The 26,737-nt window shown below is 46.3% G+C and overlaps 1 protein-coding gene across 1 annotated transcript in view; it reads left to right on the top strand.

Moving 5' to 3' along the window:
* The first annotated feature begins 1,102 nt into the window (after window positions 1–1,102).
* SIM1 (single-minded family bHLH transcription factor 1) overlaps window positions 1,103–26,737 on the top strand; it is a 67,332-nt gene continuing 41,697 nt past the window's right edge. Inside the window, 8 exon segments of the mRNA XM_023762287.1 lie at window positions 1,103–1,590; window positions 10,746–10,828; window positions 14,359–14,448; window positions 15,177–15,285; window positions 15,407–15,492; window positions 16,191–16,390; window positions 16,616–16,722; window positions 17,457–17,604. Coding sequence (XP_023618055.1) covers window positions 1,416–1,590; window positions 10,746–10,828; window positions 14,359–14,448; window positions 15,177–15,285; window positions 15,407–15,492; window positions 16,191–16,390; window positions 16,616–16,722; window positions 17,457–17,604 — 998 coding nt within the window. The 5' untranslated portion in view covers window positions 1,103–1,415.

The raw sequence follows: 26,737 nt of genomic DNA, 5'->3' as shown, positions 1-26,737 counted from the left end.
CTCACCTACTCCCGCAGCTAATTCAACTCATCCCTACAATTTTAAATCATATACGAGGTGGTTCGCTCCTTCTACAATTTGTTCTTTCCTTTCATAGCAAACCGGAGGATGATGTTTCTCCATTGTCGAACCATCCCAAAGCCGCCTCCCCTCCTCTACGCACCTCCCCCCTGTGCCGGACCGAGGAGGCGAGGAGCCAGGGCGCTCCCCCGCTGCTGGCCGGTCGGACGTGGAGGGGCTCCTTTGTAGTCCTGTCGGACCGTAGACATGATTGTCATTAAGAGGCGGGCGCCTCCGCACGCTGGGCCGCCGGCGGGGACTGAAGGTAGGTGAAGCGGCCCGCACCCCGCGCCTGCCCGGTGGCCCCGCAGCTCTCCGGCCGGGGCCGGGCCGGACCGCCTCCCGCCCCCGCGCCGGCGAGGGGCCGTCGCGAACGTGCCACCTGTTAACCTGGCGCGGCCGGCCCGGCGCGGCGCCGCCCCTGCTGGGCAGGGAGCGCTCTGGGTCGGCTCGGGCGTCCCGCGGGACTTGATGTGTAAGTGCCACTTTTGGAGGAATCCCCGAGACTTCCCCTCCGAGTTGGAGAGCTGGCCAAGCTGCAGGTCTGCCAAGGTGGGGGGCCTGGAGGCGGAATTCGGAGCCGCGGGGACCTGCTCCCCGGGACGGGCGCCTGCACGGGGCGCGGGCGGGCGCGGGCACCGGCGGCGGGGTCTCTTCAAAATAGGCGTTTCGTGGTTTGGGCAACTTCCCGGGGCGCTGGAGAATGCGGTGGGCCTGGGCGAGGGCGCGCGAGCGGGCGTCCTTTGCACGGGGCTCCGTCTCTCCGCTGATGTCCCCGTACTTTGCAAAACAAACAAAAATACCGAGGGAAGCCGAGGCCCTTTCCGGAACCCGGGAGAGGGCGTGAGTGCTCGCGGAGCCGCCGATCTCTGACGCTCTGATGCTGTTGTCTTTACAGGGGCCTGAGAGAGTCGCCCGGCTGTCCAGTTCTCCCCAAAAGGGCCCGGCGCCGTCTCCACTGCCGAGGGCCCGAAGAGCAAACGTCGGGGATTATTATGTCGCTTTTCCAGGGGCCGGGGTTCGCAGCGCGGAACCGGAGGAAAGGCTGGCTCCTCAGGGGTCCTGCTGGCATCTGACGTCCAGAAACTCCCAGGGTCGCCCAGATTGCTCCGGATCGGATCGGCAGCTTTCCTATCCTCGCATCCCGTATTTTCAAAGAAAATATTTTCTGTTCTCTGCGTTGGTCTTTTACCACCACCAATACACCGAAGCAAAGACAGCCGTCTTTTCATTCAATGTCTGCTTTACATTTTTTGCCCTCCCCCCCAAAAAATGATCTCTAATTGAAAGTTTATTTTGGTTTTGGATGAATCTGTGGAGCGTATGTTGTAAGAAGAAAGGGGGAACGAGACACAATGAAAGAGAAGTCCAAAAATGCTGCCCGGACGAGGAGGGAGAAGGAAAACAGTGAATTCTATGAACTGGCTAAATTACTGCCTTTGCCCTCGGCTATCACCTCGCAGCTGGACAAAGCATCCATAATCAGACTCACCACCAGCTATCTCAAAATGAGAGTAGTGTTCCCAGAAGGTAAGTGACTTTGCCCAGATGGAATTTCAGACAGAAGGGGTAGAGGGTTTGCCAGCCACCATACGGGCAGAGAAGTACATTCATACTTTCTTTCACACACTCTCTGCAAAGGGAAGTTTAGTATGGCTGCTTGACTAAGGACCTCTCTGAACTTAGAAATCCCCTTGCCTTTTTGTGGCTCTTTCTACTTCCCCATTAATACTTTCTGTTCAGCCCATCAGATACGTTTGGTTGGGAAGTAGCCCAACATTGCTTTTGTCAACACTTCAGATACGGGCTCAATTGAAAGTACTACTAATCCAAACATGACTTTTTTTTCCCCTTCATTCCTCTCATTAGAATTGTATCTAGGAGAAGGCAGGAACACTGCCAAATTCTTGTATTTTTGCTATGTATAGATAGACCCCGTGTAAATGAAGCTAACTAAACTAGATAATAATTTCTCTATGTTTATAATTTTGCAATGGAGGAGCAAGCATGTTCGTGAACAAATATGTCCTGAATTTACCCAATCTCTTTGACTGCCGATAGCAAATTTATCTTGGGTTTTTGAGATAGTCACAGGTTCTGAAGCTAACTCTGGAGCATGTGATTTGCAACTCTGGGTTTGATATTATCGCTGAGATAATAGGCTAGTCCCGAAATACATAAGATTGAATTAAGATGGCTCGCCCACTTAGAAAATATCTTCCAGGTGGTAGGTAGGTTGGCAAAGGGGTCCTGGAAAAGTTATCTTATAAGGCCTATAAGTTAGAATCGCTGAGCTGAGTTGTTGACATGGTTTAAAAATGTGTATTTGGATTATGAAGATTCGCTGTGTGAGAACAGAGCAGCCTTCGAAAAACATTCTCCTGTATAAAACCACTTATACTCACTGGGAAAAGGACACTTCTCTCTCCTACTTCCCCATCTTTTCTTTACCCCCATTCAAATAACATCAACAGATTTAAAATATATACATTTTAGATATGCCTTTTCTGAGGGAGGGGATTTGAAATGTAAAGGAGAGAATGCCAAGTAAACAAAAACCCAAGAGAAAGCACCCTGTTTGTTTACAAAGCAGAACTTCTTACAGTATTTGACCCGGAGAGGTTTATGTTACTGTTGATTTTGACTATGGGGTTTGTTTTCTTTTGAAAGAATACTGGAAAGGAAATAGTCATTATTTGGTTTGGAGTTTTCAATTTGCTTGATCTCGACTAAAAGTTATTATCTGAATCAAAATCTTGCAAAACATGCACCCAAATAGTCAGGGGTACCAAAGGAGAAATTTCAAATTATAGTTCAATTTTACCCTAAAACTACAGGCAGTGTTATACTTGTTTTGTCTTAAAGCAGTTCCTTGAATAGTCTCTTCTGACCCTGGAAATTACAGGAGGAAAGAAATAAAAACCTAAAGTACCTAAAAAGTAAAGACCAAAAAGAAAAAAAAAGGAGGAAACATACATTAAAAACCACATTTCCCATTAAACTCTGCTGAGAATTGCTAGTGGGAACATTATTATGATGCTACACTGCCTTATGTTTAAAAAAGAGATCTTGTTGTCTTTTATACTGTCAGCGCCTACTTTATAAAAATAAAGCTATTGCGAACTCCGCTGTTCCCTCCGTTCCTAACAGGATTATTGGCCGTGATTTGTCAGCCCCTGCGGTCTCAGTGGGCTCCCTTTCTGCGTGATTTCTAGCGGGTCTCATCAATTATCAGTGCCAATGTCGCTGGCTGTTTGATCAGAAGAAGCATATGGTGCTGCTTGTGGGGCTGCGAGTAATCTCGGGATGAAGAGAATAGTAGGTCCGAGTTCCTGGGTAGGCACAGAGAGGGACCCCAGAGCCCGGGGAGTTGCCAGGCCAGGGCCCTCATCTGTGTCCTGCAGACCCTGGGCAGGCATGCTGGCCAGGCCCAGAGGGGACAGGACTGGTTTCTGTCGTTTTGTTTTATTTTTTAAGAGAGCAAGCTTTCTTATTTAAGTGCTAACTCCACAAATTGTAAATCTCAGGATACAAAAAAAGGAGGAACAAAAAGTAAACTGTTTTAGCCAACTTGTTATTTTTAAAGAGAGCACTGGCGAAGGCTCTGGCTGGAGTCTAGTTGTTGGCTAGGCTGGTCCCGGGTGGCTACCTTAAGGGCCACTGTGTTTTCTGCAGCCCCCTCACCCTCACAAGCCCTGGGCCCCTCCTCTCCCTTCAGCGGGTGAGTGTAAGTTTATGGGGAGGAGGGGATGGACGATGTGTGAACTCTGGGCACATCATTTATTTCTCCAGCTACTGTTGAGCTCATAACTCACCCCACAGCCTCACAGTGAGTTAGACAGGGTCATCTGAACAGCTGCTGCTAGGGATGAGGTTTTAATTTTGAGGGTAGATTAAATTCAAAATCCAAACATAGCCTTTAAAAATATTAAACAGCAATAGTAGTAAACAAACAAACAAAAACACCCAGTAGTTTTAAGGGAGTAAAATAATCACAAGAGGAAGAACCAGGCACAACCTGCAGAGGGTGCCAAATTTGGGTTTAGCTGTTGACTGAAGGGATGGACAAGGTTGGCTCCATAGCAGTGGGGGAAACGGATACTTTATATGGGGGAATAATCTCTTTTTTTAGTGATGAAAAATGAAAACAATTTGTTTGACAATATGGTTCATTTTTACATTTGACACCATCCTAGCACATAGTAGGTCTTCAGTAAAATTTTATTTTAAGGACGGGAGATAGTTGTTTCATAATGGTAAGCATTCCATCACATGTAACTTGGATTTTGCAAGATATATAATCTAAAATCATTATAAATCTGGTGACATCTTATAAGCATAACAATGACTATAATATTTCATTGTTTTCGCTCATATACATTTTATCTGTAATAGTCTGTAATGCCAAAAGTCTTAAATCCACAAACAAAAATCCTTCCATACTTACATTTGAAAAATGTTTTAATTCCTAAAATATTGTTAGCCCCTCCAGTTGCTGAATATCACTCCCCCCCTCTGTCAAAACTCAGCTTTTATTTATCTGAATAGGTAAAATTGAGCTGTTGAGGGAGGAGGAAATGAGAGAGAGAAAGAGAGAGAGTAAAGAAACGGGATATAGATGTCTGGAATAACAGAATAAATCATTAGATTGGAGATTTCACAGTAAAAAAACTTAAGGAAAATTACTGTGAAATCATTAAAACTGCATATCTCCCAATTGGCAACATATCCTATTCTAAAATAGCCCTGCAAAGGGAAAATTAGGGCATCTAGAAATGTATGATGTGATCAAAGTGTGATCAAAGATAGAAAAGCAGGATTAAAAAAAAGAGAGATGATGTGACTTTATTTGTGTGCAAAATAGGACAAATTCAACTGAAGAAATATGTATTTGTTATTCAGCTATAGTACAGTTTTGGCTGGGGGTGAAGCGGCTTATAGAATAACCTTCGAAAGGATCAGACATGTTTTCAAATCTATAGTCATTCAGAATCTTGGCAACATCACACTACTATTTCATTCTCAAGATGTCTTGGGAAAATAAAAATAATTATAGAATTGAAATTAGTAACTGTGCAAGAAAGTGAATCTCCAGAAGGGCTAGAAGGACAAGGATGATTAAACAAACCTCCACAGACCTTTCCTATACTATTCTCCTCAAGACTGAAACCCCTTATCGCCTTATATTTTTTTGAGGCGGGGAACTAGGAGAGAAAAAGAGGCCCCCATTTCCCACGTGGATGGTGATTTAAGGCTGTTTTCCTTGCTGCTTGGGGAAATGATTGAGCATTAGGTTTCCGTGTTTATTTTCTTACATAAGTTTTTCTCATTTAAAAGCCTTTAAGCACAGTTTACGCCTCCATGCTGGTTTTCTCTATTTGATTCCCGTTTTGATGTTGACTTAAAATGTAGATGCAGAACTAACCTCCGGGCAGAGCATTTGCAAGGCAGATTTATGTGCTAGAAATTGTAGGTCAGATCAATGAAAAAAATACCTTTTTTTTCTTTAAACGAAGGATCACAAATAAAAACAATAACAAAACCCCCAACATAAACAGGGTATCTGGTGGGATGCTTATAAGCAGGGCATAATCACCCACCTGAAGCTAAAATCAGGCCAACTTTCCTGAGGACAAACGTGATTTCTAGGGAGTAACTTTTCAATTTTAGGGAATCTTGGCAGCTTTGAGGTTCTGCAGACACAAATGTAGATACAACCAAGTCCATGGATTTCTGCTGCAGGTCTTTATCTGTCGGCCCAGGTTTTTCTCAAGAGAATGTTTAGGCACAGCTAGTATGTTATGGTTTTCGCAGTCCACTCATTGTCAGTTTCTGATCCATGGAATTTAAATTTTTGTGGAGGTGAGAACCTTCAATTATTTAGCAATGGGCATGCTAATCAGAAAGTACCAAAACAGAGCCTGGCGAACATTATTCTGCAGGTAGCTCCATCGGGCAGGCGGCTCCTGCACGGAGTCCTCCGCCTCGGGGGGGCTCAGACAAAACCAGGGACAGCGACCTTGTCTAAACCTCAGCCTCGCCTCCAGCACGGACCAAAGCAGCTAGGAGAAGCGTACTGTTGCGGCCGGCCGGCCAGGGCCTTGCTCTGCGGTCGGTCCGTTCCTCCCCTGAGACCCTGCTGCCTCTCTGGGGTGGCCGCAGCCTGGTAGCGCCCGCGGAAGGCCTCCGCAATGGACCGAGTCTCTGCCTGCCGAGGGTTTGAGGACGCCTCCGCCCGATTGTCCAGTGTGCCCGCTGCCCTCCTGCTGCCCGGACTACTGCCCCAAGGACCTGCCATCATCTAAAGCGAAATCCCGCCTGAGCGAGCCGTGGTGTGGCCGTCAGAGTCCCGTTCCGCCAAGTAGAACCTACGTGGGATCCGCCAGCGCCGCCAGCGCCGCGGGGCAGCCGGGTCGGCATCGCCCGGCCCGGCCACCCTCGAAGGCCCAGAGTCCCGGCCACACCGCTTGACTCTTTTCAGCAGCCACTCAGCACTGTTGTCAACCCTGCGGGCACTTGTGTGCCATGGTTTAGTTAGGACCTGTCTAAACCCCACCTGTGCCTGGGGCCCGCAGTTCCGTTCTCTCCCGCGGGCTCGGGAGCCCACAGCCAGCGTGGCCCGCACGCTCCATCCGGACTGGGAAGCCCTCGCTCGGGGTCAGAGCGCGACGAGAGCGCAGAGTTTCCGCCCCAGATTTACATTGAGTGCATCCCCAGGCGCGGGTGGGGATGCCTGAGGCAGACAAGGAGAAGCCAGAGCACACACTGCCAGGTGGAGAGCAAACACGGTGGGTGGGGTTCAGGCTGCTGCTCTGGACAAAGCTTGGCCCCGCGCGGCCACCAAAGCCCTCGGAAGGTCGGCCACACCCGCCAGGTGGCCAGAGGGGCGGGCCGCAGCGCCGGAGGGGGTCCTGGGGGTGCCAAGTGCGTGAAGCAGTCTCCTACTCGGTGACTCCTGGATTTGGGTCTCAGTTCCTCTCTTCCCCAAGCATCCAGCCACTGAGGCTCCCGGAGCCCTAAGGCTGTTCATTGCTGGGCCCAGGGAAAGGCTTGGACAGTGCGCTCGGCGAGGATGCCGGTCCTGGGAGAAACCCAGGTGCTGGGGCAAGTCCCTCTAGACCCAAAGTCAGGAGCGTGGTCTGGGTCTCGAGGGCTTTTCTGGCATCAGTCACCAGGCTGTGATCTGGTCCTGGGGAGTTCCTCCAGCACCCACAATGTTGCTTAAAAGGCATAGCGAAGATTTCGGAGATGGTTTTCCCAGAGAGACAACAAGAAGGACACATTCTATTGAGATACAGTGTTTGTTTATTAAAAGGAAAAAAAAAAGAGCGGTAGAAGGAGAAGCTCTTCTCTTCCTCCCCTTCCTGTCTGAGTGAAGGAGGTGAGGATGCCTGTCTGTCAACCATATTTTGTCAAGGGTACGAAATTCATTCCGAAGGAAAGCTCGATCAATTTATTTTTGCTGCTTGCAATAACACAGCTGGACGATGCTTTGAGCTCATGCTAGACCGGGGCTCATCATTCATTCGCCAAGAACGGGCCTAAATTGTGCCTGTGGGATTAGGTCAATTTTAGTGGATCTACTTCGCCTCATTTGGTTACTAATTGGTTTCTTGTTTTATAAATCGAAATCTCATTTTCAGGAAATTACAAAACCCGCGCAGTCAGTCCATTGAGGTAATCCTTGGGTCAGGGGGTATTTAAATGGAAATGGCTCCTCCGCGCACAGAGGGTAAAGCAACAGTGAAACTTGTCGGAGTTTTCGCATGAAATGTGAGCTAGTCCTTTAGATCCATAATAGATACATCCCTTGTAATACTACTTATGTAAATATGATAAGCCAGACTTTGAGGGAAGCAGGGGGCGGGGAGAAGCAAAATTTATCTGCTGAGGTTAATGTAGCATATCTTGGAAATCTTCCCAAATAGATTATGTTTTCCTTTGTCTTGGGCCACTTTAGCTGGGGCAAATCCTTTTGTCTAAAACCCGATTTAGTTATCGCCTCCCTCACAGAGCTGCTTTTTTTCCTTTGCAAAACCCCGTTCCCTCGGCCTCACCGAATTACAAGAGAATCTTTAGATCTTGTTCCCACTGAAATCCTGCCGCAAAGGGAGCTTGGTTTCCTCCTCATTTTAAACAGACAATCAAAGGATTTGCGAATTTTCTGCGGTAGGTCAAGTGCAGAAACGAAATCTCAGCTTACGCCCCTCGCCAAGTGAAACTGGGTGCGGGAGCGCGTCACCGCAGCAGGAAGGGAAGGGTCGGGGAGAGGGGGCCCCGGCCCACGCCCGGACTTTCGGAGGTGGAACCCGTGACCGGGCTTCAGAAGGTGTCCCGGGCAGGCTGAAGGGCGAGCTCAGCCCTAGCGTCAGAGCGGGGAAGCCCGCAGGTCGACGAAGGCAGCCAGTCCCTTATAAAACATTAACCCAGACATAGCCGTGTGACGGAGATTTCGACCGGGAACAGAAAGCAAAGGCAATGCTCCGTGAAAGCAAAAGGTTCCTTAAAAGGTGGGGGTGGGGAGGAAGAGGGCAGGGGGGCCGCTAACCTGCGCGGCCAGCTGTTTATTAACCTGCGGGGTAGCCTCGTTTCCCCCCAGGCTCCCTCTAAGGAGGCCGCAACCCGAGAGACAGCCCAGGCGGGCGCCACGAGTTCGGAACCGGTCCTTAACCTCAGCACAGCTTGGAGGATTTTCAGACGATTCGGGTCCGGAGGCTGGTCCCGGGTGTGTCCCAGCCGCTTTTCGGGACCTGATAATTTTAGAATAAAAACACTTGTCGGTCCCAAGCGCACTCTTTGCCCCCTTTGGGGAGCTGCGGAAGCCCCGACTCCAGAAGCAAAGCGGCCTCGGCCAGCTCTTTGCACCCGAGTCCCTGCCCCTGGGCCCCGGGGAAGCTTTGGGCTGTCAGGCCTCAGCTGGGCCCCCAGCATGCACCGGCCAGCGCCCCCCGCCCCCCCTCCCCCGCCCCATCCCCTCCAAGCAGGATCCTTTCCCCTTTCCCCAGGGCGGCCTCCCTAGGCCACCTGCCTGTCACTCCTTCTGGGTGGGTATCTGAGAGGGAATGAAAACATGAACACGTTGTGCTAGAAACCAAGGAGGATAGTTTGGCTGAGACGGGAGGAACAAAGAGAAGGTGACAGAGCAAGGGGTGTGTGTGTACAGGCTGTAGTGTCGGTGGCCCCCTGGAACCGTCCAGGAGGGCACGCAGGGGTTAGGGTAGTGGAGTCGCTCTGGGGAAGGACACTGGGGCGGGCTAAGGAGGCAGGAGGGGGTGAGGAAGGAGGGAGAGGAGACCCGCGAAGGCGGGGAGCATCAGTGTTTGCAGAGCGGTGGGGAAATCGTTAGATTTATTTAGATGTGCAAACACCCAGAAAGACCCGATTTGAGCTTAAGGGGCGCTCACTGTTATTCGTTACCAGGGTTTTGATCGTTGGCTTAGGAAGCAGCTCCTGGCCAACACACTTTAGAGCCCAACTCCATGTTTTATTCTGAAAGATCCACCCACAACCCCATATTGCAATGGGGGTGTGATCGTCATTGTGTACTTCATAGTGATTTGCCCCATTCCCCAGTAAATCGCCCTCTTTTCTTTGGTCATGTTAAACCTTGCGTAATGGTGTAAGCATAAAAGACTTGACCTAGTTAAATTAATTTCAGCAGCAACACTCTTACAAGATGTTACCTATAAGAAGTTTATCCTCGGTCTGGGCAAGTTTCTTCTACCTGATTTTTCATTTTCTTTCTCCATATTAATGGGGAATAAAACCAGCCACAGCATCCTGAGAATTTTATTTTTTTAGGCATCACTGGAAAAATTATTTGTGGCAACACTTGGGAAGATCTTAATGTGGAGAGAAAGGGACTATATTTGTTAAGATGATACCTGGAAAGTAGAGAAAGTGATTAATTCTCTATATTCAGAAGGTCATGAAAATATTGCTAAAACAGTGTTAGAACCTGCAAGTATTTGATCTCAAAAAAACCTGTGTGGTGTTTTTGCGGGGTGGGATGGCAGGTGAGATTAGGATGTGTAAGAAGGTGGGGAGGGGCTAGGAAGGAAAAGGCAAAGAAGGATTGCAAGCGTGTGTTGCTGCTGGGAGTCATCTGCACAGGCAAATGGATTTTTCGGAAGGGGATTAAAGTCAGAGGCCCAGGGGAGGGGAATGGCTGGAGAGCCCTGCTGCCAATCAGAAAGCTCACCAGGGACAAGCTGGACCTGGCCCAGGGATTCATGTCCCTCTGGGCCATCAGTGACATTCGCCTTTTGGTAAGAATGATGATGAAACTTTGGGTGACGAATAGTGTCCCTCACCCCTCTAAGAACACTAGTGAACCTATGCAATAGCTATCGCTGGGGTGCAGTGTAAGGGGCTCTTTCAGGGCAAGGCTGTCCCCAAACTCAGCCACTTGGGGTCCTGCCCAGGGGATGCTCAGCCAGGCCCTGCCCTCCCTGAGAAGCCCAGGTCCATCTGGGAGAGGGAGTCTGACCTCTGTTCAGACTGAGAGGGCAGGGCCTACATTTACCTGCTCCCGTTCTTTGCTGTCCAGGTCAGAGAGCAAGAGGAGCCCAATGGTATCTGGTTACGTGTGTGAGCTTGAATGTGTGACATAACTGTGAGACTAGCCTCAAACTGCCAGCAGGGTTGGAGTCCCATTGCTCACGAGTGTCTCTGTGCCTCCACAGGGCTCGGGGAGGCGTGGGGCCACTCCAGTCGGACCAGCCCCCTGGACAACGTTGGCCGTGAGCTGGGCTCTCATCTGCTGCAGGTACTGACGTGGCTTCCCGGTCAGTCGCGCATAAGCTTCGAGCGTCTGAGGGCCTGGCCCCACGCCTGGCTTCTTGTTTCCTAGAAAAATGGGATCCTGCCCTGACGTGTCCCTCCTGCAGCCCCTACAGTTTCTCCAAAGTTAAAAGGTTTAGCTCTTAACCTTGCTTGGTGCCTTGGTGCGAGTGGCGCCTCAAGAGGCCAAGAGGGAGGCAAGGTGACAATCAGCACATTGGATTTGAAAGGGAGCTCTGACAATCAGATGGGCTGAACCCCGGGAGGGGTGCCATTTGACACCATTGGGCTGAGGGAACCAGAGCGCCTCCAAGCCAAGCTGCCCAGGCTAGGCTGCAAAACCATCCGAAATGAAGGATTTATACAGGAAATCAGGGGAATCTGGTAGAAATGCCAGTCAATGCTTTAAGCCCTCACATTCTGGATCCAGCTGCGCCTGCAACTCTTTTCATCTCCTCCTGGTAGTTACGCGCTCTCTCCTCTCTCTCACCATAGGCCAGCCCAGGCCATGTACAGACAGAGCCCTGTGCACACACGTACACCTCCCCAGGCAATGAGTTTATCCAATGTGGAAGCTCCCATTGCTGCATTGTTTGCAGAATATACCGTTTTAAATTGCCAATTGCCCACTAGCAAATATTTAAAATAGTAAAACTTCTGGTGGCGTTTTTAGGCTTGACACTTGTCTCCCAACCTGCACCCCCTTATTACTCAAGTCCATTGCAACTGAGGTAGGTGCCTCAAACCTATGCAGGCGTCAGGGGGGAATCTGAGCCCAGGTGGGCCAGGCCTGAGCATCTCCTAGCAGGAGTGCCATGCCCTTTCCTGTCCCACAGATACCCCATTAGTATCAGAGGCCAGAGATTTCAGTTTCACAGAGTAAAGAAAGGCATTGTTCGAGTATTCCCTCACAGGCCTGGGCCCTACACCTCTGACTTTAACCAGCACTGTCCCCCCCTTTCACAGGGACAACTGCCATCAGTTGTCTCTCAACAACTGACCCCCTATCGAGTCTTGCCATATTACCAATTAATTTCCCTCATCAATATAAACAAGAGAGAACAAAAACCTAACAATCCCTCACCCCTTCTGGCTCTTGCCCAGTGTTCTCCTCTCTTCATCCCAAACTTCTCACAGGACTTATTACACTTTCAACTTCCATCACTCACCCTGCCCCACTCACTCCCAAACCCCTGCAGTCCAGCACCCCTCCCAGCCATTGTGCTCTGCACAGGCGCCACCACATTTTGATATGCAGCAGAAGATGCTCATTTCTTATCCTGCCTGACCTCATTCATTCCACAAATATAGGAGGGCCAACTATGTGCCAGACAGAAAGCCCTGCCTTCATGGGTTTATATTCTAAGGAGAGCAGTCTTGCAAACCCAGGTGCTCTGCACATTGTAACAGGTGGTGTAGGTGCTGTGGAGAAAAATAAGAAGGGGATCCCTGGCTGGGTGGTTCAGTTGGTTGGAGTGTCATCCCATATACCCAAAGGTGGCAAGTTCAGTTCCTGGTCAGGGCCCAGGTTTCAGGTTCAATCCCAGTCCGGGTGCATAAGGGAGGTAACCAATTGATGTTTCTCTCTCACACTGGGAATGGCAGTTCTCCCTTCCTTTCTCTTTGAAAACAAATAAAAACATATCCTCAGGTGAGGATTTAAAAAAGAAAAACAAGAAGGGGAAGGAGTAGGGCTGTGTTTGAGTGGCAGAGGACCTCATTGAGAAGGTGACATTTGGGCTTGGTGGAGGTGACATTCTTTCTCTCCTTCAGTTGCTAAAGTACCACACTTTTCTGGATCCCTTTCCCTCCCTGTTTGCTCCTCTGGTTTTCCCATCACCGTCTGGTTGTAAATGCTGACATTTCCTAAAGGTTCCAACTCTGTTTCCCATCTCACAGCTTCAAGGCCTCCTGGGTGATCTCAGCCAACATTATCATCTCAACTCCTTTTCCCACATTTGCATGACTCCAGCTGGTTTTTCCAGTCTAGACACCCCTCCTAAGCTCCAGGCCTTTATTTCCTACTGCCAACTGGACACATCCAAATGGAAATCTGGATACACCTGAAGTTCAACATCTCCAAGACAAGAATCCATTATTTTGCTCTTCCAGATTTCCACCCACCCACACAAAAACTCACCATGCTTCTCAAAATTCCCAATCTTGGTTAATGGTGTTACCCTCTACTCAATGACATTGAAGTCAGACTCTTTCTGCCACCATCAATTCCATGGCCAGAACCATCTTTGACTTGGACTCCGCTTTCTGATTGCCTCATTCCCACTCTTTCCTCCTATAGGTGACTGTCCACATTCTGCCTGAAAAAAACAAAACAAACAAAACAAACAAAACATGTCTAAGCATGCTATTCCCCTGCTTAGAAACTTCTGTTAGAACCCTGATGCCTACAGGAGTATCTCTAGATTCCTCAGATTGACATCTCAAGCTCTCCAAAAATCCAGCACTGGTGTACTCCCTCAGCCCTATCTCTGGTGCACAAAAATGATCAGATCCATCCTCCCCTCAGTCCCTGCCTTTGGCACATCAATCCTTCTGTCTAGGATGCCCTTCCTCTCTACTACAGTTCAAGCTTCCTCTTCAAGGCTTTGCTCAAACAGGACCTCTAAGGCCTCTGATTCTTCCCCAGGACTCTGGCCACTCAGCCTCTGGGCCTCAACAGCACTGTCTGTTCATCTGTGTAGTCATTATAGCTATCTTTAGGCCAGTCTTTATGCTTCTACTGGACTTCCAGCTCCTTGAGAGTAAAGTTTGACTCATCCTTGTCTCCACTGCCTGGATTGAAGCCCCATTCACATAAATAAAGGGACAGTGAAAGTCTGAGACTTGCCTTCATGGAGAGCCTGTCAGCTTGATGTATCAATGTAAACACGCACACATCACACTATTGCACTACTTTATGGACTTGCTGCCTGGAAAGCCTCTCATCTCCTAAATCCCCCTCTCCCAGACTCTTTTCAGAAGTACTGGCCATCTGCCTTCTGTCTACAACTTTTCAGACTGCCAGCCCTTCCACATCACCCAATGCCTGCTATTTCCCAAACCCCAGGTATTCTTTTTATTAAAAGACGCTGTCACTATGGAGTCCTCCAAGACTGACAGGAAACCTCTGGTTCTTTCAGTGATCATCACTCCAAGAACCTAATTCACCTCTTATAGCAGACTGTGTCCCCCCCTCCTAAATATTTGTGTGTGTGTGTTACAGATAGGTTTGCTCTGTCTATTTTGGTGGATCCTGAATCTTGGAGAATAGTAGCCTCCTCCATCTCTCCCTCTGGATCTCTTCCAGTGTGCTGCATTTTCCAGGTGCTTTCAAATTTGGAAAAAACAAAAGAGGGACTCTTGGGGTTGGTTTTCTATGCACTATTTCCTGCCACCCCCTCTCTACTTTGTCTCTTTGCACTTCTGGTTGGGCATCTCTAACTTCTGTCCCCCCGGCCCCAATTTGTACCAGTGTCCCAGAGGGCTCTCCATTCAACTCTGTTTCTGTCTTCCCAGACCCTGGATGGTTTTATCTTTGTGGTGGCCCCAGATGGGAAGATCATGTACATCTCAGAGACGGCCTCGGTCCACCTGGGTCTTTCTCAGGTAGGTGAGTGGTCTAGGACTCTAGCCTCCAGTGTTTACAGCCAGAGCTGGGGCAGGAGGTGAGGGGTGGAGGGCTGGCTGTCCCTAAGGTTTCATATGTGCGTTTCTGGGACTGGAAACAGCTCAGCTGACAGGAGGGCTGGACCTCTCCCTTTCTCCCCTTTCCTTATCCTTTAGCTTCTACTCGAGTGGTTCTCAACCTTCCTAATGCCGAGACCCTTTAATACAGTTCCTCATGTTGTGGTGACCCCCAATTTCATTGTTATAAATTGAACATAATTAAAGCATAGTGATTAATCACAAGACAATATGTAATTATATATGTGTTTTCCAATGGTCTTAGGCGACCCCTGTGAAAGGGTCATTCGACCCCCAAAGGGGTCGCGACCCACAGGTTGAGAACCGCTGTTCTACTCCAAGCCCAAACAATGGCTACCTTTTTGAGTCCCTAGCAGAGGCCAAATAACATGGGAGATGGGTTACATATTGGTGTCATAATGTCTTCACCAGAATATTGCCAGGGAGCTACTGCTACTACTATTATTATTTCCTTTCATGGATAAGGAAACCGAGGCTTAGCTAGGCTGCAACAGCAGAGAATTAGAACTTAGGGCAGACTCTAGAGTTCTGGCTCCTGTCCTCACAATCCTGTGGCCCTCCTGGCCCAATCTTCCAGTCCCTCCATGTGGCATCACCACTCCGAGATGGTGATACCCTCCTCTTTACAGGTAGAACTGACCGGGAATAGCATTTACGAATACATCCACCCGGCAGACCACGACGAGATGACAGCAGTTCTCACGGCCCACCAGCCCTACCACTCTCACTTTGTCCAGGGTAAGGCAGGAGTGTGCCAGTCGCAGTCCGCTGGTGGCGTTGCCCCAGTTAGCCCTGGCAGGGCCCCTGGCGCGGCGCTGCCTGTCTCACGTCCTGCGCTTCCCTCCGCTCCTCTCTCCAGAGTACGAGATCGAGCGCTCCTTCTTCCTGAGGATGAAGTGTGTCTTGGCCAAGAGGAACGCGGGCCTCACCTGCGGTGGCTACAAGGTGCATGGCTGAGAGGGAGGATCCCTGCCACGTAGCCTGGTGTAGGGGAAGGGGGCAGGACCAGGGAACCGTGTGGCAGGGGAGGGGCTTCCCTGTGGTCCGGACCGCCCAGGAGGGCGTTCCCCGCCTGGGTGAGCGGCGAACAGCTCTGGGAGGGGGCGCATCACCACGGTCGTTGACCTTTGTGAACCCCTGGAACCACGTTTGAAGACAGTCTCACTGGGTCCGGATACTCACTCCCCGGCTGCTGGGGCTCTAAAATCAGGGGCCCATAAAGGGCCTTGGGGATGTGTCAAGCGTCAGACATGGTCCATCGCTCCAGTGGGTTCCTAGAGTTTACTCAGGGTGTCAGATTCTGACCCCCCAGAGAGGTTAGGAAACAGAGCTTTAGTTCAAGCCAGTGGTTCTCCTGGTTAATGAGATGAAACATGCAGGTTCCGGGGCACCGTTTCGCAATCCAGGTGCGGCAGGGTTGGCAGGGCCCAGGCCTCTGCATTGTTACAAGTCCCCAGGTAAGCGCAGTCTTTTCCTTGAAACACCTTGGAGCCCTAGTAACTGGACACTTGAACGCGGGGGCGTGGCCCACAGGGCATTCATTTATGGTCTAGCTGGGTCTCAAGGTTTTAATCCCTTCCCCACCTGTTTGGGTGGTTTCCTGGCTGCGTGGCTGAGTCTTGCCCTGCCACCCGCCGCCGCAGGTCATTCATTGCAGCGGCTACCTGAAGATCCGCCAGTACAGCTTGGACATGTCCCCCTTCGATGGCTGTTACCAGAACGTGGGCCTGGTGGCCGTGGGCCACTCGCTGCCGCCCAGCGCCGTCACGGAGATCAAGCTGCATAGCAACATGTTCATGTTCCGCGCCAGCCTGGACATGAAGCTCATCTTCCTGGACTCCAGGTGGGTGGCCGGGGGGAGGGGGGAGGAGGCAAAGAGTCACCCATCGCCGGATGGCGGCCCTGTTCAGTGGGGAGCGCTCCTCGTGCATCTTAGGAGCCCCTTTTGCAGATGAGGTGACTGATGGAGCTCTGCGAGGTGAGGGTGGGCACCCAAGTCTCAGGTGGCTGTCTGGGGTGGGGCACATCCCCGCACCTCACGCTCATCCCGCGGGATTGCTCTCCGCAGAGTGGCGGAGCTGACGGGGTATGAACCTCAGGACCTGATTGAGAAGACCCTGTACCACCACGTGCACGGCTGCGACACCTTCCACCTGCGCTGCGCCCACCACCTGCGTAAGGCGCCACCCTGCGGCCGCCCCGCCCCGGCGAGGCCCCGGAGGAGGAGTGGGGGAGGGGAGAGGGCGTGATTTAAGCCCCCAGCCCGGGGACAAGTGGTAGCTCTGGTAGCCAGTGGAGTGGTAGCTGAGGTCCTGCGAGCGGCTGCTCTAACACTGACCCATCCTGTTTCTCTAGCATCTGAGGGCGCTCACAGGGCCGAGGGGTAATTTCTGAGTTTCTTGGCGAAATTCTCCCTGGGAGGCGTTTTATTCTCCTATAGATAGAATGCCCCCTCCCCACCTCGTGGCTCAAGTGCACTGACCCGTACGTAGTAAAAACGGAGGCTAGCCCACGTGGCCCAAGTGCACTGACCCGTAGTACGGGCTTGGCTTGTGCTACTGCTTTGCTTTGCGCCTCATCTCCCGGGACTACGAGTGTGAGCTAGGAGAGTGTGAGCTAGGAGAGTGTGAGCTAGGAAGTGAGCTGCCCCGACCATTTGACGTAGTTCGAAAATCGACTGCGGGGAGGGGTGGAATCCTCCAACTTTAAGCGTTTCCCTCTTTGCTAATCGTGCAAATTAACAGGACAACCCATGAATTTGGGAAGGTGCCTGCCCCCCCCCCCCCCCCCCCCCCCCCCCCGCACTCTGATTAGTACCCACAGGGCACCCTGCTCTCACTGCCGGGGCTGCGTGGGGGCCGATCTGGGGCGGGCGCGTTCACCACCGCTGCCTTCTGTCTCTCCATCAGTGCTGGTGAAGGGGCAGGTGACCACCAAGTACTACAGGTTCCTGGCGAAGCAGGGCGGCTGGGTCTGGGTGCAGAGCTATGCGACCATCGTGCACAACAGCCGCTCGTCCAGGCCACACTGTATCGTCAGCGTCAACTACGTTCTTACGTGAGTGCAAATCCGGGACTCCTTCTCCCACTTCAGGCGGCCGTGGTCTCCACCAGGGTGCAGGTGGTGGGCGCCCCCGGGATATTCGAGACGGGGGTCCCTTGGGGACACTGGTTTTGACTCGAGTGCCGCCTGCGTTGGGAGGCGGCAGCTTGAGCACGTTCATCTTTATGAGGAGGCTTCCTTTCGTTATATGATTTAGGAGTTTTCCACCCACAGTCCATATTTGCTCCCTTCTCTCTCTCTCTCTCTCTCTCTCTCTCTCTCTCTCTCTCTCTCTCAAGTAAATTCTGCATTAAATAAAACTTAATGAGAGAGAGAGAGGAAAGGGTCGGACGTACGGAGCCATTTATGGATAACGAACTGGACATCTGTTTCACTTTTTCAAATCTGGGTTTGAAGTTCTTAATTTTAACCAGAATCTCCAATCAAAGTTAAGAGTTCAGAGAGAGTGATTTCCCTCCTGAACCACAAAAAGGGTTTAAGTGACCGGGAGGGTCTGACTTTAACCTCCATAAAGCCAAGGGGCCAGCTAGTGCTGCAAGTCTTGGCGGGTGCCCAGGCCCCGCTCGCTCGCGCGCTGCGGGCCAGCAGCGCCGGTGAGGAGGCTGCCTCGCAGCGCAGCGCGACCTGCGGGTGCGGCTGGCGGGCTGGCCACGGCAGCCCTATTTGAGCATTATTCTTTCCAGAAACAATAATCTCTTGTGGCCCTGCAGGCGGATCACATGGTCCGGTGTGCGGCTGGTGAAGAAAGCACGTTCTGTATAATGTTTGTGAATGTCAAAAGGTTGAAGCTTTTATGAAGAAACCTTTTGTGTGCGCAGTTGCCCTTCCTTTTCTTTCTTTCTTTCTTTTTTTTGGTGGAGGTTGTGATTTTAGGGTACCTCAGGAGGAGTTATTTGCTTTGGACCAGTTGACACACCAGGTGCTTAGTAGAAATGCTAGTTTGACATTAGGAAGTTGGTTAAGGGGTGCTTTTTGGAATCAGACTATAGATGATGAGGACTTGATTCACTCCACGTTCTTTTAAATTGCCGATTAAAAATGTAGTAGTTGGAAATATTATGCTTGGCAATAAGGCTATTTAATTTGTGCCTGCTTAATAAGAAAATTTAATTAATAGACTTGGAAAATGAATTCAGTTTAGATGAAAATTCAGTACTTAAGAATAATGTGGTTACTAAGAATTGTATTTTTTTCATGTTAGTAAATAGTGCTAACATAAATACTATTAGGTTTTTGTAATAGCACAAAGGCTGTGTATTTTAATACAGAGCATAAAACAGTAACTATTTGGGTATCATGAAACAAATCATCCATTTTATGAATGCAGCTTTTCATATTATTAAGATAAGCATAAGAGAAAATGGCAAATCATAATTCATAAAATAAGCCACTCTGTGAAGCATAAGTATTAAAGAGTGAAAAATTATGTCTGCTTACCATGGAGAGGAAATGGACATTCTTTAAGAAGGTGCTTTGTATGTCTGAGACATCACAAGCATTATGCATACATTCTGTTCTTTGGTAGGTGCCTGTGGCTAGTAATCATTTTTTATCAAACAGCAGGGTATATAGTCACACAGACCCATATAAATGATCAGAATGCAAGTTAGACCTCCCAATGGGTAAACTTAATTTATGTTTGGAGTCATTTTGGAATATTCTGTTTTGTTTTCCAGTGCATAAGTGTATTTTCTGTCTGCTGTTGACTCTGTCATTCTTCACTTTACACACTTCTCCAGAGCTGCAGGATTAGGCTACCAACTTTACATCAGATTAAAAAGATGTAATGAGGATAAATGATTTACAGAAGGAAAAAATAGCAAGGCACACGTTTTTCTGAATGTTTTATGCCTCTAAATGAAAATAGAAATAAACACAGAGGCACACAAGATGAAAAGCTGAAATTGATTACCCTTTTATGAGTCTCAGCTCCAAATCTTTGTATAAAAATTCTTAGGACAATATTTATAGCTGCAAATGTGGAAACTGCCTTAGATACAATGTCATCAAGTGGCTCTGTGTGTGTGTTGACAGGATTTTCATAATGAACAGGTTGCAGTTTGTTTGATGTGTATATCACACATCTGGCTGGAAGTTACTAATTTCCATTGTCTTAGCAAATTAAATAAATGACTATTGATTCTCTATGGTAGCAGCAAACTACTGCATACATTTGTTTTCAGGGCTAGTTCTCAGGCCTAAGAATGATAAGTAAATTCTTTCCAAATACACTACCTCAAACAATGTACTTAAAGAACCACACCCCCCCCAAATAATTTTACAGACCAGATGTTTTCCAAATTTAGACATTTTAATAGCATACATTTTGAAGGGATTTTTCATGTCATGAAAGTAGAGAGAATTTTAAATAAGCATTTGTCAAATGAAAGTGTGACATTGTGGTGGAAGCTACATTCATAAGAAGCCCATATTTTAAATTCCTGATGCTAAATTTATTGTGTTTTTTTAAAATTCTTGACAATATTACAGATGTCCTGACTTTTCCCCCTCTTGGCCCCCCTCCACCCAGCCCCTGTCCCACCCCAGGCCTTCACCACACTATTGTCTGTGTCCCCAGGCTATGCGTATATACATTAGATATACCTAGAAAAATTAATCATCATTATCTAACAAAAGGAATAATGAATAGAAATATTTAGTAACCTTGTTTTAATCAGTAGCTGCAACAGCAAATATAGGAATTTTAGAGGTAGGTGGTGTATGCCCTGATGTCTTACTGGCTTTTGTGTGACCACCATACAGAATCTTGGTGTTCTTAAATTCTGGGGAAGAGAGCAGTAGGACATTATGATTGAATTTTTAAAATTCTCATAGATTTTCTCTGGGTCCTTGAGGTTCCCTGAGGCTTCTATAGCCTTCATTAAAACATAACCCCCATCCCACCAAACCAACTACCCCCACCAAACCCATTAAAAACCCCAAACCAAAAAAAGAAACTGGCCAATTCATAATTTTCTATAAGACAAACATGCCTTATTAGCTTTGTGTGCCACATTAAAAAAAATCTTACAAATTTTGGTGCTCATAGGCTTTGAGAAATAAGTGTGAAGTATGATAGGCCCTGCTCCCTAAATATTTTCAAGAAGATAAGTTAATGGAGTTGTGTCTAGTAATAATGAATGTTGGGGAATGTCTAGAATAATATGGAGAGGAAAGCATACTGTGTAAAACCTAAGTAAGTTTCTTGCATTCATATTTTCTTTGGTTTGTTTAATTAATAGTAAGTATTAGTTCCAACTCAAATAGAAAGCATTATTATGTATTGTGAAGGAAATTGAAAATGTGAAATACCCAATAAACAATGACAAGGAATTTCTAGAAAAGTGAAAAGCCTTGATTCTCTTTGTGTTTTTAAACTTTATATGTTTTAAAAATAACACTTTAAAATATACTTTTAAGGATAAACCAATGAGGTATAAAAATTTTTAAAATGTTAAAAAATATTTTTCAAACATACAAAAAGTTGAAAGAATAGTATAATGAATATTTGTACACACATTATCTATAATATAAACCATATTTGTTTTATATATCAAATTTTTCTCTACTTATATGTGTCTATTTGTATGTGATTTTTTCTCCATAGAATCATTTCAAAGTAAGCTACAAATATCATGATACTTTATTCTTTTTAATTTTATTTTAAAAATACATTTTTTATTGATTTCAGAGAGGAAGGGAGAGGGAGAGAGTGATAGAAACATCAATGATGAGAGAGAATCATTGATATGCTTCCTCCTGCACACCCCACACTGGGGATTGAGCCCACGACCTGGCATATGCCCTGATCAGGAATTGAACCATGACCTCCTGGTTCATAGGTCAATGCTGAACCACTGACCCATGCTAGCCACATTTCTTTTTTTTTCTATTTTAAACACATCAATTCCTTGTGAAATAATTCATCTCATTTATTTATTTATTTTTATAATTCTTTATTGTTGAAAGTATTACGTATGTCCCCCCCCCCATTGACTCCCTCCAGCCTGCCCAGGCTGAGGTGAGCATCTATGCCACCCCTCAGGCCTTCAGCACCCTATTGTCTGTGTCCATGGGTTATGCATAGATGATTACCTCCCACCCACCTACCCTCCTCCAACTTCCCTCTGAGATTCCACAGTCTGTTCCATGCTTCCATGTCTCTGGATTCCCTCCATTCATCAGTTTATTTTGTTACTTAGATTCCACATATGAGTGCGATCACGTGATACTTATCTTTCTCTGACTGACTTATTTCACTTAGCATGATACTCTCCAGGTCCCTCCATGCTGTCTCAAAGGGTAAGAGATTCTTTTTTTTTTTTTTAAAAAACTGCTGCATGGCTTTCCATGGTATAAATGTACCACAGCTTTTTTATCCACTCATCTACTGATGGGCACTTGGGCTGTTTCCATATCTTAGCTATTATAAATTGTGCTGCTATAAACAGTAGTGCATACAGTCTTTCTGATTGGTGCTTTGGATTTCTTAGGATATATTTTCCTATAGTCCTGTACTGTTTATGAGTACACTTGTATATAGAAGTTTGAAAAAATAAACATGAGAGCATTTATTGATGCTATTAAAAACAATCTGCCACTGTAATTCATTAAGTACTCACTGATATATGACCTTAATTAGGCTGATTGATAGACGATATTTTGCGAGAGGTCTTCCGTAGTGGTAGGATAGAGTAAACATTAGTGAATTCTCCAAAGGAGAATTATAAGCTAATACAATTCTGATATTCTGCCTGAAAAGTAAAAGAGAGAGAGACGATTTCAAGAGTGATTTGTTAATTTTGGAATCAGACAGATTTAATATCTTCAATCATTTTCTGGTTGGTAAAAATAAACATTCTCTGCTTGTTTATTTTCTATGTTTAGAATGGAACACAATTGTAATCTCATACTGTTTTAGAGTGATTCACTGATCACAGAGAAGGAATTTTCTGAGTTAAAAGTTCTATTTCAGTGTTGCAAAGAACAGAATAGAGGCAATTTACATTATTGGTCTATACGACATTTGCTTTCTACTAATAACCCTTTGAATTTGAAAAGTTAGGGCAAATGCTAAAGGAGACATACTTCTTTCATGTAGAAGAAAAACAAAAGTCTCTACGTTGTAATTATTTCAGATCTCATAATTTTTGTTCTTCTTTGCAAAAAACCATTGTAGTTTTCACAATTAAAAGGGTGTTAAGTATTAACAAATTCTGTGAATATAAACCTTACATATTCTTACCATAAAGCAACAAACATTAAGCTATACTCATATTAGTTTGTTCTTGCAATGTAATAGTGCTGCGTTCATTTGGCATTTAAAAATATTTTAATTACTTTAAATGCCCAGTGATATTATTGTTATTACTACTAAGACATTTTAGAAAATCTTTAAAAAATTTTGGCCAAAAATATGTATAGTTGCAGAAATATATTTTATTTTCCTGGTTAGCAAAACCACTCTTTTATATTATAAATAATATCAAGTAAAGCGCTTTTTGACTTAGCAAGTTACAGCAAAATATAAAATAATTTACTCTCATGCCTTGAATCTACGAGCTAGCATAGGTAATTTTTTTATTTTTTTTTTTTTTTTAATATATATTTTATTGATTTTTCACAGAGAGGAAGGGAGAGAGATAGAGAGTTAGAAACATCGATGAGAGAGAAACATCGATCAGCTGCCTCTTGCACATCCCCAACTGGGGATGTGCCCGCAACCCAGGTACATGCCCTTGACCGGAATCGAACCCGGGACCCCTCAGTCCGCAGGCCGACGCTCTATCCACTGAGCCAAACCGGTTTCGGCCATAGATTAATTTTTTGATCATTAAACATAATAATCATGAACGAATGTATACCCATAAATTAGATTTAATCCTTAATTGTGTTTGATCTTTATTATGGTAATATTGAACATTAAAGCTGCAGTTGTCCTTTTCAGATGTAGCTGAATCATTATAGAAACAAATTGAAGACACATTTGTATTAATAGTAATTTATAACAACCAAAACCATTAATAGCAATTAATAGTAATTTTATAACTACCAAACACTTTGTTAAAAGAAAGAGCTGGGAGGTTTAGTCTGTCTTACAGTACATAATACTAGCACTCACTCAAATAATCTTATCCCCATACACTTTTTTTTTTTTTTTTTTTTTTTTTTTTTTTTTTTTTTTTAAATATATTTTATTGATTTTTTACAGAGAGGAAGGGAGAGAGATAGAGAGTTAGAAACATCGATGAGAGAGAAACATCGACCAGCTGCCTCCTGCACATCTCCCACTGGGGATGTGCCCGCAACCCAGGTACATGCCCTTGACCGGAATCGAACCCGGGACCTTTCAGTCCGCAGGCCGACACTCTATCCACTGAGCTAAACCGGTTTCGGCGTCCCCATACACTTTTACTTAAAATTTTTTTAATCAAAATGATCTAGTTTTTATGCTCAAACTTTGTACTTTTTCTTTTTTACAAATGCCATATATATATTTCTTTCAAAGTACTGTCACATTTGTTACCTAATTTGCTCCTTTGACAGCTCTGTAGGGTGGTTTGGGCAGGGATCACATCTCCCATTTTTCTAGGTGAGGAAACCGAAGTCAGATATGCCTAGTAATTCGTGAAACTAGGATTAAAGCCTAGGGTGTTAACTGCTATTGTATTGGGAGATTCTCTGTCTGGGAGTGGGAGTCAGGGGTAAATGTAGGGGAGAAAATGTATGGAGAGAGGGATGAATTTAAGTGATTAAGGTCTATAGAGTTCTGTCCACCCAACTTCTGGGTAAGCTTTCATTTAATCTTATAATGGAAGATTAAAAAGCTGCCTCTGTGTTGCTGCTTCACAAGTATATGCAGATATTGACAATTTAGTGGTTTCTATTTAGCTAAGCTGTTTTCTCAATGATAGTCAAGTAAGAATTAATATTTTGTTCCTTTATGTATCACTACAGACATTTTCATTTTGTAAGAAAAAAATGTGACTTGCAAAAATTTTAGGTTTTTTACTGAATTGTTTGCCTTTAGATTACACAGATACATTATTGCTAATAATTTTATTTTTGCAACCAGATTTAATACTTTATGTTCTTTTTAAACAAATGTCAGTAGATTGGCAAACCATGTTATTATTATTATTTTTTTGGTCAGATTAGGCACAAATTACCTCCTGTGACAGTGGATCATTTCCCAGATGAAGTATGTTGGTATGTGTGGTTGGGGATGCAGAATTGGCCCCTTTCTGCTTTTGATGGAGAATGGCAGGTGAGGTTGTCCCCTGGGGACTCTGTTCAGGGCCAGGGGATAGAGAGCTTCCCTACATCCCACATGCTCTGGGTAGGTGTGCCATCCTCTGGCCCTTTGGAAAGGTTACTCTGCGGCTTTCCCCTCCCCAGGCCTCTGGGGCCTCCACTTCTTCCTTTGTTGTTGTTCTGATCCGGAGGGTGCTGACTCACAGGACCTCTCCTTTAGTTCTGGGTGGAGGCCACTTGGTGTGTGCTAATGACCAGCCTGATCACTCATCTCTGGCTTTCTCTTAGCCCAGCTGTTGGAAGGGAAAGGCTTCTGATCTTTGAGTCGCATCATGGAAAATCATGGATCATCACCTTAGTTTGAAGGCAGGGTCCATACATGTTATTGTGCCTGGATGGACAAATTCCAATGTGGCTTTCCTTGAACTCCAGAAAAGCATGTTTTTGACTTGGTCTATTCATGTACTAAACATAAACACCCTTTTATGTTTAGTACAGGTGTGTGTGTGTGGGGGGGGGGGGTGGATTATGCCTATCTTGATCATTGAGTAAAAGGCTGCTCCTTCTCCAGTGCTTTCCTCCTCTCTGTTCCCTGTTCTCATTGGTTTGTGACATCTTTCCAGATAAGCAGGTGGTGAAAGAGAATTCATTTGGGTTGAAGTGCTGGTGGCTGTGCTTAAGCCGAAAATATTGGTTGCAGAAAGGATTGGTGGAGTTTAGATGAAACCTAGAAATACCTGAGTGCCTATCAACGGAGGAATTTAACATTCTGCCTAGTCTGAAGGAGTAAATTCTCACTACTGCCTTTCCCCTGCCTCAGGCGTTCCGAGGTCCAGGGAGGCGGTGGGGGAGAGAGGTGGTCCGTGGTGATGGCAGGGCTGAGGGGGATGAGGAGGAATGTCTGGCTGAGTCTGGACCATCTGTTTACCATCTGTGACTTTTACTCTGGAAGTTATATTGCAGTAGGATCAAGATTCTGTTTTTAGAAAACCCCACAGTATCATGCAAATAAACCTGCAAGGAAAAGGCATAGGCTTTGGTGTCAGACAGATCCGGGTTTGAATATGCTTTGCTGTGCAATAGCTGTGAGATGTTGAGCTCAGCTCCAATCCTTTGACCCTCTTTTTTCCCATCTGTGAAATGGGGACATTTGTGCCTAATTTTTAAGGTTTGGCAGAGGGGAATTAGATGAGATGAGAAATATATCATAATACCTGCCAGGAAGTAAGTGCTCAAAATATCTTAACTATTAGCACTTGCCAATTATGTGTTGCCAACTGAAATATTTTGGAAGAGGATGAATAATCCCCTCTTTTACTTGAATTTCCATATCCTCAAATCCACAAATTTAAATGTTTATTTTCTTCCCCCTTGTCAGTCTCTCAACACACACACCTATAAGCATTGTGGTTTTTGTGTGTGGTGGTTTCCACAGTTGGGTTAAGCTCACTCCGTGTTTCACAGCTGTCATTGTGTACTCTAAAGGGAGCTGAGATTTCTGCTGGGAGGAAGGCAAGCCAGCCTTTACCAAAGGCCTGGTACTTTACTGGGAAAAGAAGGTTCTAAGAAACTAAGCATCTGTCAAATTTCTAAGGTTAATTTTGTTGGAATCAGTGTTTTGTCAATGTCAGTAATTATAATATAAAGTGAGTAGAATATGCAATGCTGCTATTTTTGATGGTGTTCAATGGAACCTTGTGTGTATTCCCGGTTCCTCTGCATGGACTGGTTATGGCTGCATCCCCATACATCTGAATTAAATGTAAAAATCTATTGATATGAATATACAGTGGTACCACATGTATAATGGTTGTATTTTAAAAATTATTTGTAGAAAGCAAATGTGAGGTATACATTAGGACCAGATTGAAGG

The sequence above is a fragment of the Myotis lucifugus genome, unplaced genomic scaffold (genome assembly GCF_000147115.1).
Source record: "Myotis lucifugus unplaced genomic scaffold, Myoluc2.0 scaffold_240, whole genome shotgun sequence".
Classification (NCBI taxonomy): domain Eukaryota; kingdom Metazoa; phylum Chordata; class Mammalia; order Chiroptera; family Vespertilionidae; genus Myotis; species Myotis lucifugus.
The sequence above is the reverse complement of the archived record's forward strand: the minus strand, read 5'-3'. Positions and strand labels throughout refer to the sequence as shown.